This window comes from Gymnoscopelus braueri (assembly GCF_963280865.1).
Source record: "Gymnoscopelus braueri genome assembly, chromosome: 9".
NCBI lineage: Eukaryota > Metazoa > Chordata > Actinopteri > Myctophiformes > Myctophidae > Gymnoscopelus > Gymnoscopelus braueri.
Window position 1 is genome coordinate 37,676,577 of NC_137610.1, and position 16,341 is coordinate 37,692,917.

Genomic DNA, 16,341 nt, shown 5'->3' on the forward strand with positions numbered 1-16,341 from the left:
TGAAAACACATGTCTGTGGTTAATGTTTTGGACCTATGACAAATGCAGCTTGCATTTGATCTATTTTGCACTTTTAGGTAGTTTTATAAAAAAATAATAATATTTAAGCAGCTTAGTTTTAACACAGGAGTCTTTAACCATTTTTACTTAGTGTAGCTGCTGTGTTGGTTTTTAGCGCAGAATGAATTTCACATGCCTTTTACTTTGTAATTGGTATTGTTGACAAATAAAGTTGAACCTTGAAAGAGCTAGTAACTACATTAGAACTAAAAAGTAACAGTTTTGGACACACAAAAACGTTTTGGACATACAAGGTTTTTTGCCAGACAGGACTATATGGAAAATAAAGGGGAATCCTTAATCTACTACAACAGCTGGCCATATATGGGAGCTGTATCCTGGACAAGATGTTTATACCGGGTGGACGATTACTGGTTAATAAGCTATGTTGTTTAGGTCAACTTAATAAACCTGACATTGGGAATTTCCATAGCAGAGGGACCAATAATATTTATGAATCGAGAGCATAAATTCAAGGATTAGGCAAGCAAGCAAGTTTCTTGATAACATCTGTCCAAATATTTGTTGTAGGAAATGTGCAAGGTGTGACGCTTGAAACCCACTAGGAGCGCAAGCATAAGGGAAAGAGACGCAACATTTTTTCCACTCCATGTTAATGAATGCAGCCTTTCTCACTGGCCAGTGGCCACGCATGGACCCTCCGCTTGCACAGGTGAAGATTCCGTGCCCATTCTCATTGAAATGCATTGTATGATGACCAGATGTCCCGCTATGGCCGGGTTTGGTGAGAACAATTAAGCGTGTGAGCGGCGCTTTTTTGGTAGGTTCCCAGCGTAACTGGATATTCCCTACTGTAACAAGAAATGTCCCATGCTTTATAAAACTGTCACTTCCATGCCTGAGTGAGTCCCACTTCCTGCTTGGCTACAGCCAGGACAGAGGCAAAAGTGAAATGTCTGCTGCAATAGGTAAATACTTTCATGCATTGGTAATGGTGGATAAGAATTAATACACGTCAATGTATGCAAGGACGCACAATATTACGCAATCTCTCTTTTACACACGGGTAAGCCCTTCCCCCTCCCTCTGGGTGAAAAATTCCAGAGGTGTGATGCAAGCACAAACAGCCATGTAATCCGTGTCATAGTTCATCTCATCCGTCTAAAAATAGAACCACAACACAAGAGCTATTTATAGCTCTTAAATATGATCCCCATTCAATGTGGCACCGCCTGTTCAAAGGCAGTAAATCAATACAGGAAATCTCTCATAAAGCCAACAAGGGACATCCTATTACAACAAAAGGCACCAGGCTTTTTATAGAACTAGAGTATAATGTACAGTCTATTTATAAAAGCCAGTTTATTTATTCACACCAATAAAAACAGGTGATTTTTATCAGTAAACACCTCCTTCCAAAGTCGTTCTTCCTTGAATAACAGTTTCCTTAAGTGTGAGTGCTGGGCCACACTAGCACATGGGTATACAAACATGATATCAGAGACAGCATTTCCAGGCAGTCTGGTGGCGTGGTAATTTTGAAAGTGAACTTTCTCTTGCAGAACCCATTTTGGTGGATATTCTGTATTTGACATGATATATCTCTACATTCAATCACCATAGAGGAAAATGTATATTTACTAGAGGTGTAACGGGTCATACAATTCACTGTTCGGTTTGATTCGATACAGATGTGTCACAGCTCTTAATTTCAAATGGCCAAGAATCTTCTTTGGTTTTTCTTTAATGAACTTGGGAGAGGCTTTCCCAAGTACATTAAAGCTGAGGCTCAGTATCTAACGTATATTATCCATTTAGGAGGAGCGGCTGAGATTATCACGAAATGAGAATTGCTGGTCCATCTCAATGTCAGTCCACCTTAACTCTTTGACTGCCAGAGTATTTTCATAAAGTACTCCCCCAGTGCCAGCAATTTTTTGTTTTTTTATTTTTATATTTTGAATTTTTCTCATGAAAATAATTTAAGGACACATAATTTAAAGACCCAGCACAAATCCGCCACTAGAGAGCAGCACATGACAGCTTGATCATGTCGTTGGGTCTCTCTCACCCTTCTTGATAGATTAGACAAGGAAAAACATGAAAACGGATGTGACGTCGTGACGATGTGATACACGACGGCGATGACTGATCGTCACCCAGACCATAGATTATAGAAGAGAACCTGTCCGTTTGTCCGTTATACCGTGTGAAAACCCGTTTATTTACCTATTTTGGACGAAAATGACTGGGGAAAAAAATCAAAAACCGGAAACGGAATCCAGGTCATGGAACCGGATGCAGATGTCCGTGAAGTAAGTGGAACTCGAGAATAACATTGAATATTAAGCAGCATAGCGCAATCAGAGATTAAACAATGAACGCGCGTCAAGCGCGTCGAACGCGTCAACGGCCAACTGGACAAAGTAGCACTTGACGCGTTATCGCGTCGTCCGCAGTCAAAGAGTTAAGGCCAAATTAGCTAAATTGATAAGCTTGTTAGCTCTGTGGACAGCCTTAAAATACATTAGAACTGGAGAAAATCTTGGAGATAATGCATATTTTGTTGATGGTTGCAAGAATTTTTACTCTTAATTGGATGAAAGCCTTCAGGTGCTACATACTTCCCACAACGTCCGAACTCTTTCGGATAGGGTAGGTTATAACTACAAAAGAAATTAGCCGGTTATTTATTTTCTATGCATTGTGGAGTTGATTGCCTGTAAATGAATATATGAATGGCAATAAAAGTTCAAAAAACAAATAGGCCATTTGCAAGAAAACCTCTGCAAAGGGAAGCCTTTTGAATTCATACCCTTAATGCAGCATCTACCAGGGGAGTAAATGACCAACCAAACCTCTCCTGTTTCTTGTGATCTCTTGTTTTATATCCTGGTTCTTTTAGGCTCTTTTGCGGAAATAATATCCAGAACAAGGTTTACAAATATTTGTCAATACTCATATTGATTTGTTCCGGCTTTTAGCCTACTGTGTTTATCAGGTGAGTTAAATTAAACAGTTATAAATAAAAATATGGTAATATAAATTCTAAAACCTCAGAGAAAATAATACCTGGGCAATTCAGGAGAGACTACCCAAATAAAATATACTGGAGCACTCGACTGGTCTGCACGTGCTTATTGTTTTGCAGGGGTGACTGATGTTTCGACTTTCGTCACAAACAGAACAAAGGAGAGAAAGAAGGGTATATAGTCAGGGAATATTATCAGAAAAAAATCCATTCTGGGAATAAATTCCTTACCAAGAAATGTCTTCACTAATGTGTTTGTAAAGGTGTCTAGTAACATCTCACAAAGACTGCTAGGGGCATCTGTGACAGCTGCTGAAAGTTAGTGTACCCTTAACCTTATGCAGGAAAAAATTAAAAAACTGCTTTAAGTAGCATGTGAGGGGGCAAACTAGGGTTTTTTCATGACTCTGAATCCATTGCCAGCAGAATGGATTTTTTTCTGATAATATTCCCTGACTATATACCCTTCTCTCTCCTTTGTTCTGTTTGTGACCAAAGTCGAAACGTCAGTCACCCCTGCAAAACAATAAACACGTGCAGAACAGTCGAGTGCTCCAGTATATTTTATTTGGGTAGCCTCTCCTGAAGTGCCCAGGTATTATTTTCTCTGAGGTGATTTGCAAGCTTTGCAAGAGAGTTGTACTAGTGAAGGAGCCTCAAACCATAGTAGGAGCATTTATTTACTGACAAATGAACCAAACTGTGTAGACAGTGCACTGCTGCCATGACTGGTGCATTCACTGGCTAACTTTATACGCTTATACCACCACACACATTTTCTCTCTCTCTACCACACTACCATTTAGCAAAAGTTGCTAAATGGATCACTGCCCACATCGAGTTTTTGCAGGCTATATTTAGAATGCCAAGACTCTTCAGGGCACTGTTGTGGTTAAAAGGTATAAAGTATGCATTGTCTTCAACAGCAGTTGGCCTAGGGCCAGACAATCTACCACAATACTTTTATGGCCTCAGTGAAGAATTAGACATTTTCCATTCCATCCTAGCTATGACAGATGGTTTTGCACGCAGAGATGAATCTCTAAACATCAGCTGGGTGAACAGGAAGAAATTCTCCATTGCCTTCCTGTACGTAGGGTTGCCAAAGCGTTTCACGTCACCACCCATGCGTGCTTTCAAATGTGTTGGCTTCCTTTAATGACACATGGGATTACAAGCCTGGTGATTATCGTCTACCTGACGGATACCTGTGCTCCGATGAGCACTTTTTCTAGTTGATCAATGAGATACGTAGCACTGACTTTGAATAGTTGGTTCAGAATAGGAGAATACAGAATAGGAGAAAATACAGTTGTTAAAAAATACATGATTTTTGTAAGAGAAATAATCAAGGTTTTTCAGTAATTTTGCTGGAAAATATTCTCAACTCACGATATATCGTATCGTGAGTTGAGTGAATCGTTACATGCCTAATGCACGGTATTGTTATTTGTACATGTATATGACACAGATAACTACCCTCATTGCCATGTGTAGTGTACATGTTTACAAAAAATGCCCATCCCTACACGCAAGTCTGCTCAGCGGTAATAGCTGCAAATGGAATGTTATCCTAACAATCTTATAAACACCAGTTAAAATTAACTTTTGCTATTTAAGGAACTGGCTTTTAAAATAAATGTGACGTGCACTGTAACGTTATTTGTTAAATTATTTTAACTGTTCACCCGGTCGTTTGTGACGAGTGCTCGCCTTTATTTTTTACTTATGCCACGGCTAACCACAGATAACTGCCCATATTCCCAACTATACACATTTACAAAGAATGCCCATCCCTACACTGAAATATGCTCAGTGTAATGGCTGAAAATAGAATGTTATCCTAAAAAAATATATATAGAGGTGATACATACTATTCCATACCCGTCCGGGGATATGCACACTCAAAGTGTTTGCAGACTTTGGGTTATGCACTGTGAACATGCATTGCATTTGTATTGCTGAACAGCCATAAACAAAGCAGTAGTAGCAACTGTTAGCACCATTCAGGTGAATTCTTTCTTTTTTTGTTGAGGCAGGTCGACCTCCATATGATGCTGCATTACCCGGGGATGTGTGCAGTCAAAGTATTTGGAGACGTTTAGTTATGTCTGGGCTAAGTCTGTCCGGTCCGTGGTCGCGCATGCATGCGTGTTGCGAACACACACGCGCATGCATGCGTGTTGCGAACACACACGCGCATGCATGCGTGTTGCGAACACACACGCGCATGCACACACGGACCGGATAAGCTGTTTGAGCTGTGTGTGCTAATAACACAACCTGGATTAGAACATTGCGCGTGTGAATCTATGTGCTTGTGGCATGAAGATGATATCGAAAGCGCCCCTCCGCTCACGAAACGCAGTGTGTGTGGACACAGGCCGTAAATAAAGTTATAAGTTTGCAGGGTTCTCTGTCGAACAGTGCCCGTGCTCAGTTTGTCTGTCTGACAGCTGGCTGTGCGGAGTTTAATCATTCATCCCTGGGGGGGCTATAACCATGGTGACGATAGCTCCCATAGCCCGAATTCCGAATCTCCAGTGTTTACATAAAAACGCTAATGAACAGCTTACATTTTCAGAAAGTGAAAAAAAAGGGCGTAGTTATTTTGTGCATAAGCTAATGGTCAATGCCCGTGTGCAAATGCAAATCAATTGCTCCAGCCACTGAGGAGAATCGGGCAGAACAGAGATTTTGGGGACAGGTTGAGGACAGGTTTTGGGGAGAGGTTTGGGGAATTATAGGAGGATTATAGGAGGATATGAAGTCCTCAAAAAAAAGTTCAGAAACATTAAGTTCGGTGGATTATTTCTGTTTCAATAATACCAATTTGTATTGTATTTTATCGTTGATTGGTCACCTTTACGAGGTATAACTTGTAAGGATCATCAAATCGTGGAATGAACACCACAGCTAAACATGTGGCTAAAAGTGTGTGTAATGGGAGAATCTCCATGACAGTGTGGGTAACCGCCACAGGTTGTGGAAAATCTGAGTAATTTCATTTAGAGTTTCTACTGAACCAGTAATCGAGAGAAGGAAGGAGGTGGCTCTTGGAGGTGTGCAAAAACATGTTGAAACTATGGGCTTCTGCATCATTTTCAAAACCCGTCGGGCATGTGTAGTAACGTATCAAACAAACAATGTGACTAATGCTTAAGAACACACCGTGACCGTACATACACACCTGCACGGTCAATAATGTTTAAGACTTCCTTCTCTCACACCTACACTGTTTGCTGAGTATCTGCTAGTATTTCACTGGCTGCGATTCAAGGTATTTCCGCCTACTCAAGACTCATCGTGGACTGTGGACAGTTCAGAAACCTACCTACCTATTGCATTATCGATGGAGGTTCCAAGCTAATAGAAACTGCAGCCTTTCTCATCCGGGAAAGTTAGTATATGCTATAACAGAAGCCATTGTGTTTGAAATGACCAAACCTGCCTACCGAAGATGTCACTGGTAGGCAGGTTTCTGAACTGTCCACAGCCATCCTCTGAGACAGAGTAGACAAAAACGGTAGCATCTTAAAATGAGCATTAGTGAGGAAAATGGGTGAAGTCAGTGGTCATAGTTTTAAAATGGTTGAAGTCAGTAGCCTTTAATATTGTCATCTTGTTATCTGACGTTTTCCTCGTCTCTTCTCTATTCTTATGACTACTTTTAGTAACGCCCCTGACAGACTAGAAGCGTCAGACACATGTGATATCAAATGCACCCATAGTGTCAATTGGACATGTCAAGACCTGTTGACACGTCTCTCAAAGGCTCAGTTCTAAAAATAATTTGGAGCAACGCAGAGAGGTAACCTCTTATTAATTATTTGACGTGCGTCAGTGACGCTTTCAGTGTGTCAGAGCATTAACTCTATGTAACTCTGTAACTCCAAAGTGCAGACTTGAAGATGATTGACAATGAATCTCACTTTCTAGCCATTGCATTTGATCGTTGTACCCGTCATTGTAATTCTATGAACGACACGCACAGATGGGAAATGTGCTAGGTTCCATATTTAGATATTTAATCTGACACATCCTATATACACATAAGTCCATTGAACTTCAATCTCCATGTTAACCCAGTTACTCTTGTCCCTATTCATTTTAGACAAACTAGTGTCCACGCTGCATGTGTGAATTGGGCACATAAAGTATAGGGAGTGGGACAGGTATGAAGACTTACTTGGGTGGTAAGCTGATGGGGGAGCGGGGTTTAAGTTTATCCTCGTCCTTTTTCTCCCTCGGCTCTCTAGGAGGACGCATCCTCGGCCTCTCCTTCTCATCCCGCTTCATACGGTCCTTCTCCCACTCCTCTTTTCGGCGCATCCTTTCCTTCTCGCGCTCCCTCTCCCTTTCCCTTTCACGTTCCCTTTGCCGCCGTTCCCTCTCACGGTGGTCTCTCTCGCGCTCGCGGTCCCTGTGACGGTCTCGTGGATCGCGCTCTCGTTCGCGCTGCTCCTGGTGGGACAGAACAGTGAACAAATTCTTTGCTTTTGGTGGATGCTTTGAATCAAAGCACCTTATAGTACCATGAGTAGTAGGAGTGAGTGGTAGAGGGTTTAGTTTGTGCTCGAAATGTCATTTTTAGGTGGATGCCACAATAAAGTCATTGAAGGGAGCTACAGTATGTGAACCCTTCTATTCCTTTGAGGTATGGAATTTGTCATCTTCTAATTTGATCTTCATGACAAGGAAATGCACACATTTCGTACTAAATTGATGGTTTCAGTTATGGTTTCAGAGCAAATCCTTTCGTTTATTTTCAAACATGAGTCAAGACTAGCCACATGACATCCGAGATCCACATGCCGTAGACACCTTGTTTATTCTAGAAGAGTAGTTCAGTTTAGTATTGAGCACACTTACATTATAGGGGTATGGCAGAGGAGCTTCTGTGTACTGCACTCTGAAGTTTTCATACTGCCCCCCTCGCCACAGGGCTTCCATTTCATAATCATAATATGGGTCAGCGTATGGCTCACTGCAAAGAGAAACACATACAAATATATATTGTTATTATAAACTGCCCACAAAAAGTTCGGAAACGTAACCCCCTTCAATAATACCAATTGGTATTGTGTTTTATATAATTTTTATCGTTGATTAGTCACCTTTACAACGAGGTATAACTTGTAAGGATTGTGAAATCGTGGAATGAGTAACAGCTAAATGTGTGGGTAACGCCTCCCAGAAATTTGCCAAAATTGACATCCGTCTTTGGCACTGTTGTGCAAATCTTGGCTGTAAATCTCTGAAAGAAAACCTATGGTCACTCAGTGAAGCAAGGGTGAGGAACCGGTCTTCTTGGGTTGTTGTCTTCCTTTGACTTCACCAGTCTCACAGAACTTGGTCCTAAGTTTGGAAATGGTACCAGTGCTGACACCAAATAATGCTGCCACTCTGTATAACGGAACACCAGCTTCCACTTGCCCTATTGCACAGGCCTTATTCTGAAGGGACAAACGTGGCATCTTTCCATGGGGGCAGTGTTGCTGGTTGGAGCATACATAAACTCAAGAAAGTTGCAGAACCCATGGTCAGGTGCCAGTCACACACCTGTGACTGGTTTTGAGCGACCTGCCAGCACACATCTGCTGGCAGGTGTGTGCTGGCAGGTCGCTCAAAACGAGAAGATGAACAGAAGCATATTGGGGGATTTTGGCAAATGTTGTGGGGGCGCTACCCACACGTTTAGCTGTGTTGCTCATTCCACGAATGCCCGATCCTTACAAGCTGTACCTCGTTGTAAAGGTGACTAATCAACGATAAAAATGATATAAAACACAATAACAATTGGTATTATTAAAGGGGAGAAATAATCGACCAAAATTAAGTTTCCAAACTTTTTGTGGGCAGTTTATATGACAAGACCACACTATTACTTTTATTTCGCCATTCACATTTAGAAATATTGAAACAGGAAAGGAAAATTAGGCGAAAAACGTAATGTTGATATACACAAACACCTCCAACACAGCTGTGGACCATCATGTAATGATGAGCTGTAGTTAAGCACTATGTCACTTTATGGTTGAGATGTCTTCTTGAAAAAGGTCCTTCTGACTGAATTGACATGAAATTTTTAAATAAATCGATGCAGAATTTATTAGTGTGTGCGTGTTTTGTATCAAGATTATGCTGCACCGTCACGGTTTTATGCTAAATATTTGTATCTGTTGAAAAAAACTGTAAAAAACAAGAAACCTTTTTAGTGAGAAATTTTAAATGACTGTTTAACACATTTAGACCTAGGCGGATTCTAAAAACGCCGTATAAATCCTGACCTAAGTTTTCTGAAAAACTTCAAATATTTATTCAAAAATAACAACAAAAAATGTGTTGCTATATACTGTACATAGCAACAACAACCCCAAATGGGGTTACCGTCTTGAAAGGAATAGTTACAAATAGGGGTTTCCGCCCTAAATGGTTAACCGATTTACAAGCTCTACAAACTAAATAAATTGAATTGAACATTTTTATCAATGTCACCAAGCTGTGTGAGAGGTGTGGAAATGCATGACTCTAGGATATGTTGACACTCACCCAGGGCCATACATAGGATCTCTGAATTCCATTTCACTGAAAAGCGAGAACAGATTATGTGCTTATTATAACCCATTTAGACCTGAGGCAGATTCTACAAATTCCTTCTAAATCATCAAAACAGTTTTCTGATATATAGCAAAAATGACACAGATGTTTTCCCGGAATGAATGGGACAATAACAATAGAACAAAAACATGAGCTTACAAAACTAAGCAACCGATGTTTATGGACCCTGTCCTGATAGGGCTGCACAATAACGGCTAAATCAATCACGATTATTTTTGTTTTGACCCTTACATGCACCCTCAACAAGTGTCCTCCAAACAAAATAGCTTGATTTACTACACCACAGCAAGCACCCGCAAAGTGTCAACAACACGTTTAATTAATTGTGGAAGGCCAAAATTGTGATTGTGATTATTATACAATTAATTGTCTTACTCTCTGATGATGCGGTAGCTACGTTCTCTGAAAAACTCATTCTCTTTGTCGAACTCTCTCTCCTCTTCTCCAATAGTCACATTGAAACGCTTCTCCTCAAAGTCAGGCTCTTGCTCCTTACGTATGGTGGCCTTCTTCAACACCTGCATGGACAGTCAGGGACACAACAAAACTACGATGTGACACACCTAAGGGCTGTACCAAATACCCTTTTTCAAGCTTAGGAAATCTGTGCATTTTGGAAATTGTATCTAAACACTCAATTAACCAATACATCAAATCTAGGCATTTGCATCCGGAGAGCAAATCAACTCGTCCAAACAAGAAGCTGTACTGGTATCTTGTCTGTATTAAACCAGGAAATGCCAGCTTGCTAAAGTTGTATTGTAGTTGATAATCTCTGCATGTAAAACATAGTTTTCAGCAAATCTCTTAGTTACACCAACATTGTTCCTGTGAATTACTTTTTATTGGTGAAGATAATAAAGATCACTATGTTTGTTTAGAGACAAGAAAATTTAAATACAAGATATATCAATAACAGTGAATATATGAATGAATATGAATAGATATATCTACTATCAACAGTGAATATGAGAATGTAGTGAATTATAATGTAGTCTCAACAGGTCTTGAACAGTGAGTATATGGATCAATATATGTACAGTCTAGTATCAACAATGATTATGGATTTGTCTCTCCAGCTATTATTCTTAAGGCATCTGTAGTTCTGTAGTGTATCCTAGTAGTCCGCGTGCCAGTGCGCCAGATTCAACCGGAGTCAGTAATCCAGAACAACAGAAAGGGCTACAGTCAAAGCTGGAGTCCCTAACAGGGCTGTCATGATCAAGAAATTACTTAAATTGTCATACAAATAATTGCGATTAACGATTTAATTGTGTTTTGGGCATTGAACATTGGAACATATAAATCAATTACATTTATGTTTGCATTTTAAGTTGTACAGGGCAGATATAATAAATAACTTAAAGGATGACTTCACCCATTAGTGAGGACTTCATATAATTTGTCCTCACTAATGCTCATGATAAAATGGTTAAAAAACAATCACTCACATGGGAGGGCTATGGATACTTATGATTATCATCGTTAGGCTTTTTTTTTTTTACCAATAATCAAATTCAATAATGTACTATGGCAAAACAGACCATGCATTTAATAATTTGGTACTCGTTTCAAAAACAGTCAAAACAGCCGATCTGCAAAATCAGCAGTTTTTGACAATTTTCAACAGATTGACTTATACTTAGATGATTATGCAAAATTATTTCTTTTATCTCAAATAATTGTGATCAGGTGATTAATTGTGACAGACCTACATAATGCCAATGAGGACCCTTCATGGTTCACCAGTCTTTAGGTCTGATGCATTATGTTCGATCCAGAGCTGCAATTCTACTGACGAGAAAGCTGCTACATGATCTATGATTAACTTCAAAACCAGAAAGGTGGCTACTGTATGTATTCTATATATAGTATAACATATACTCTGTTTCACTCTTACTGCTGTTGCTGCTATGACACCTGAATTTCCCCATGGTGATCAATAAATGTTTATCTTATTTTATTGTTTTAAAGATTTTTTTTTGGCTTTCTGTCTATATTGATAGTTTTAAGTGGAGATGGACAGGAAACAGGGAGAGAGATATGGAGAGAGACATGCAGTAAAGATCGTCGAGACGGGACTCAAACCCGCGATGCACTGTCAGGCTACATTAGAGTGCCCAGACCGCTAGGCCAGCCGTACGGGCCAAGGTCTGTTATTAACCGCAAAGTGACATGCACTGTAATGTTATGTATATGACACAGATAACTGCCCACATTCCCAAGTGTACATGTTTACAAAAAATGGCTGCGATTGTAATGTTATCCTAACAATCTTATAAACACCAGTTAAAATTAACATTTGGCATTTAAGGGACTGGCTTAAATGTGACGTGCACTGTAATGTTATCTGTATATGTATTACACAATGCTACGGTTTGTTAAACACTCGTTGAACCGTGCACCCAGTAGAACCGTGCACCCAGTAGACTATCGTTTGTGACGAGTGCTCAAAACTTTCTGTCTGCCTTTTTTGACAAATAACTTTAAAATATAAGTAAATGAATGACATATTTAATCATTTCATACTTTCAAAATCCTATATTAAAATTGCCTAGAGGGTCCGCAATCCAAAACAACAGAAAGTGCTACAGTCAAAGCTGGAGTCCCTAATAGGGCTGTCACAATCATGAAATTACTTGGATACTGAGGATTCATTGTTATACAAATAATGGCGATTAACGATTTAATTGTGTTTTGGGCATTGAACACTGGAACATATAAATCAATTACATTTATGTTTGCATTTCAGGCTTTGCTAACAAAAATTGTACAGGGCAGTTATGATAAATAACTTAACTATATACAGAAATGACTGACAATGACCGGTACAAATAATCAAATTAAATCATGTGTTATGGCCAAAACGGACCACGCATTTAATAATGTTGTACTCGTTTCAAAAACAGTCAAAAGAGCCGATCTGCAAAATCAGCTGTTCAGCCGATTGACTTATACTTATGAATGGAAACGATTCGGAAAATTATGTAAAATAATTGCTTTTATCTCAAATAATTGTGATCGCGGGTGATTAATTGTGACAGACCTACATAATGCCTATGTGGACCCTTCATGATGCACCAGTCTTTAGGTCTGATGCATTATGTTCGATCCAGAGATGCAATTCTGCTGACAAGAAAGCTGCAACAAGATCAATGATTAACTTCAAAACCACGTTAGGAGCCCTGGGGGCCACATGGAAACGGATTGTGACGATTATGCCAAATAATTGTGATTATCTCATATAATTGTACGAGCACGTGATTATGTAATAATAATAATTGTGACAGGCCTAGTCAGCAATTGCACAATAACAGAACTGACAGGTACTTACGCGCGTGTCAGTAGCCTACTTAACGCATCAACGCATCTGTCAACGTTCCATAGATATGGAATTTTAATAGGCATGTTGTATTCAGGTGTCATAGCAGCAACAGCAGGAAGAGTGAAACAGAGTACATGTTAATACTATATATAGAATACCATATATAGAATACATACAGTAGCCACCTTTCTGGTTTTGACCTTAATCATAGATCATGTAGGATGTTGTAGATAAGGACGAACAGGGGGCAGCCCCGAAAATGCAACGTCTGTCCCGCCATGTGCATGAAAAAAAACATTGCCCTGCATTCAACGATCATGATTTACACTATGACATGTGCTTTGTTCTGGGATGTTCAGCCATATAAATTAAATACATTCCATATGATATCATTAGCACGCTAAACCTGGCAGGTAACATCATTGCGTTGTGCCTACTGTTTTTGAACGGCTCAGAGATGAAAGGTATTCAATTCCATGTTTAATATAGAGAGGATATTGCATGCACATCCAAGTGCCCAGGTGCAGGACAAGCAACAGTACATAAAATAAGGTCTGCACACTGGCAAATATAAGCTCCACTGTTTTATTGCTTCAATGTTTCGACCAGAAGGATCAAATCAGATTTGAACCACATTCCTTGGTGGTTTAAACACGATTGAAACCCGATGTCTAAGATTTGTCTCAGTCTGGAAACTTATTTATACTTAGTCGTACAAAGGTGGCGCTCGCCAAAAACAGCAGATCTACAAGCTCCCAACATATCGTGATGCAATGCTTTGTGAGCTTGTAGATCTGCTATTTTCCGCAAGCAACACAATGAGCGGCTGAGTATGCAGATAGGTTGACGGCATCTGAATACACAAATCTGATTTGAAAGTCAGATACTGGATGTACATACTACAGTGATGCCTATGAAGTAAATGGCAGCAAGCAGCAGCAGTGTGTACCTCTTTGGCATGCCTCAGGCCTCTCTCCCAGGCACTCTCCACAGGGGGCTCCACTGGAGGGGGGGGTGGCGGGAGCTCTTCAACTGCTGGTCCACCCTAGAATGGTAGCAGAGAATGATGAGCAAGTGGTATTCTAGCAAGCCATTTATAATACATTGATCATTAGTTGAAGCAACATGATATGGCTGTGTGTGCATCGCGCTGCCGCTTGCTGCAGGCACGCAGTGTTTATCGTTTAAATATTAAATAAGAAAAATAGGATAAATCAAAATAGTCTTAATACAGATAACCTTGTGCCGTGGTCATTTATTACTGCTATAATTTCTCAAAATGATTTAAGCATGCACTTGTTCATGTGTTTGTTGTTGAAAAGCGACATAATGCCATAGGCTATTTTTAGCACCATCTAGCGGTCTGTCAATGCTGTGTGGAGAGCATTTCTAGTGCTGTCAGTTTTCCTAATTCCATAATCCTATTCAATTATATATTTTTTAAGATATTTTTAAAAAATCCTTTAATGATTGTTTAAGTGCAGCTACAAGTTAGCAAAAATAATAATGTAAATAGTACAGTAAGAATATAAAACAGTAGTGCAACATCAATTGAAAATATTACTGTAAATGAAATCTCATGTGATAAATTACATGGTATCAGAATGGCATAGACTGGCATACTAGCGGTCTGTGCCATTCTGTGTGCTTTACCCACTTTAAATTTGTTCAGATTCAACAATTCTGTCACACCGACTGATCTCCTGACTTGAAATTCATGCTGGTTTGCGTCGCTTTGTAAATTCCAGCTGGTTTTGCGGCTGTGCTTTACTTACTACTTCCTACTAAATCCTCTTCGCTGTGACTATCTGCTTCCATCTGGTCCTATGTGCAGCATGTTGTGCCTTGCCCCATGTTAGGTTTGCCATTTTCAGTTCTGAGGTCACAGTTCTCCGCCAGGCTGTGCTTTACCCACTTTAAATTTGTAGCTACTTTTAGATGGATGTTACTGAAATATTATAGCGAGATTCATCCATCTACCGTTCCGCAAGCATCCCTCCCTATCCATTGTAAGTTTCCTAACGAGAATGGGCTCCATCCACCGTCCCCAGTGCTGTTGATAGCCACAGGTCCACGTTGTAGCGACAGCGTAAACAATGTTACAAAGATTAACTTTAGTTGTTGTCATAATTATGAAAGTTTCCAGAACGTAACTTTCAACTGAGGTTTATGGGGGGAAAGGAAGAAGTCTTGACTGCTGCGCTGAACAAACGTGGTCCGTCTCAGTATCAGCGTGACCAGACACATACACACAGGCGTGCGGCCGAGCGTTCAAAACACAGACGCATTGTGTGGCACCAACGTTCATATTAATTTGTTTGCACTCAAACTTTATTGTTGATCATGCGTGATGTGATAAAAGCATTTGTTTTCACATTGGTAGGTAAGGAAGTGAGTCATTATTAGATTTGTCAGTACATTTATGGAGGAAAAAAAACAACAACATTCGAATGGCAATTTCAACATTCGAAGATTATTAAAAAAATCATATTCAAATTATATTCGACTCCCGAAATTTGTTCCGGCAGCCCTAGTGCATTTAGCAACTTTGTCACACCTTTCAACCAACTGATCTCCTGACTTCATTCAACTTACAGTCTGTAGTAGTCTGGACAACAAAGTTTGGTGTGTTGGGGCCTTAAGAGGGGAAAGAGGCGCACCACCTACGTACAGACACTGCTACGTGACAGCAGAGCTAGCAACACATCAGAGCTCTCTCTGGACCCTGTGCTGGATAGGTAGGAGTGAAGAGGGCACAGATCCAGGAGTCCCTAGTTGGTGTTTGCTAGTCCAAAAACCCTCACCAGCACATCTGATTTCCTGTAACTGTTTCTATTGTTCCTCAAATTGCTCTGAAAATGATCCCAAACAATATCACTTGCCACTGTCATCATGTTATAGTTGTGGTGAGTACCACTTCAGTTAGAACTATTTTTACAATGACATATTTATTTTATAGTTCTCATTCTTGGTGTGGACAGCAATGAACTCACTCACACACAATGCCTATGCAATGTTGGGGGGGGGGTTCTCTGTGTTGGTGGTTGGTTCTGTGTGTAAGCTACTTACCCAGGGGTTATTGGGCATGAGTGGGTGTGGTGCTCCTGGAGGAGCCCCGTTAGGAGAGAAGAGATCTGGTTTAGCGATGAGGGAGTAGTTGCCCTTATCATTGACTCCTGGATGGATAAACCTGCAGTTCATACCCCAAGTACAATTGCCTGTGGGAAGCAACAAGCAAAAAAAAAGAAGAGAGAGACAGAGAGAGAGAGAAGAAATCCTGTTAACATGCTACTGGACTAAATTACTTAAAAAAGCAATCACCTCTGCACTTTTCAGCATCAGG

General features: G+C 40.1%; 1 protein-coding gene across 1 annotated transcript in view; it reads right to left on the minus strand.

The window, feature by feature from the left end:
- The window catches only part of zc3h18 (zinc finger CCCH-type containing 18), a 39,920-nt gene that overhangs the window by 17,511 nt on the left and 6,068 nt on the right, over window positions 1-16,341 (minus strand). The window contains exons 4-9 of the mRNA XM_080436845.1: window positions 16,068-16,216; window positions 13,948-14,043; window positions 10,049-10,191; window positions 9,605-9,640; window positions 7,925-8,039; window positions 7,242-7,516 (exon numbers count right to left, since the gene is read on the minus strand). Of these exons, the coding sequence (XP_080292971.1) occupies window positions 7,242-7,516; window positions 7,925-8,039; window positions 9,605-9,640; window positions 10,049-10,191; window positions 13,948-14,043; window positions 16,068-16,216 (814 nt within the window). The remainder of the gene's footprint in view (window positions 1-7,241; window positions 7,517-7,924; window positions 8,040-9,604; window positions 9,641-10,048; window positions 10,192-13,947; window positions 14,044-16,067; window positions 16,217-16,341) is intronic.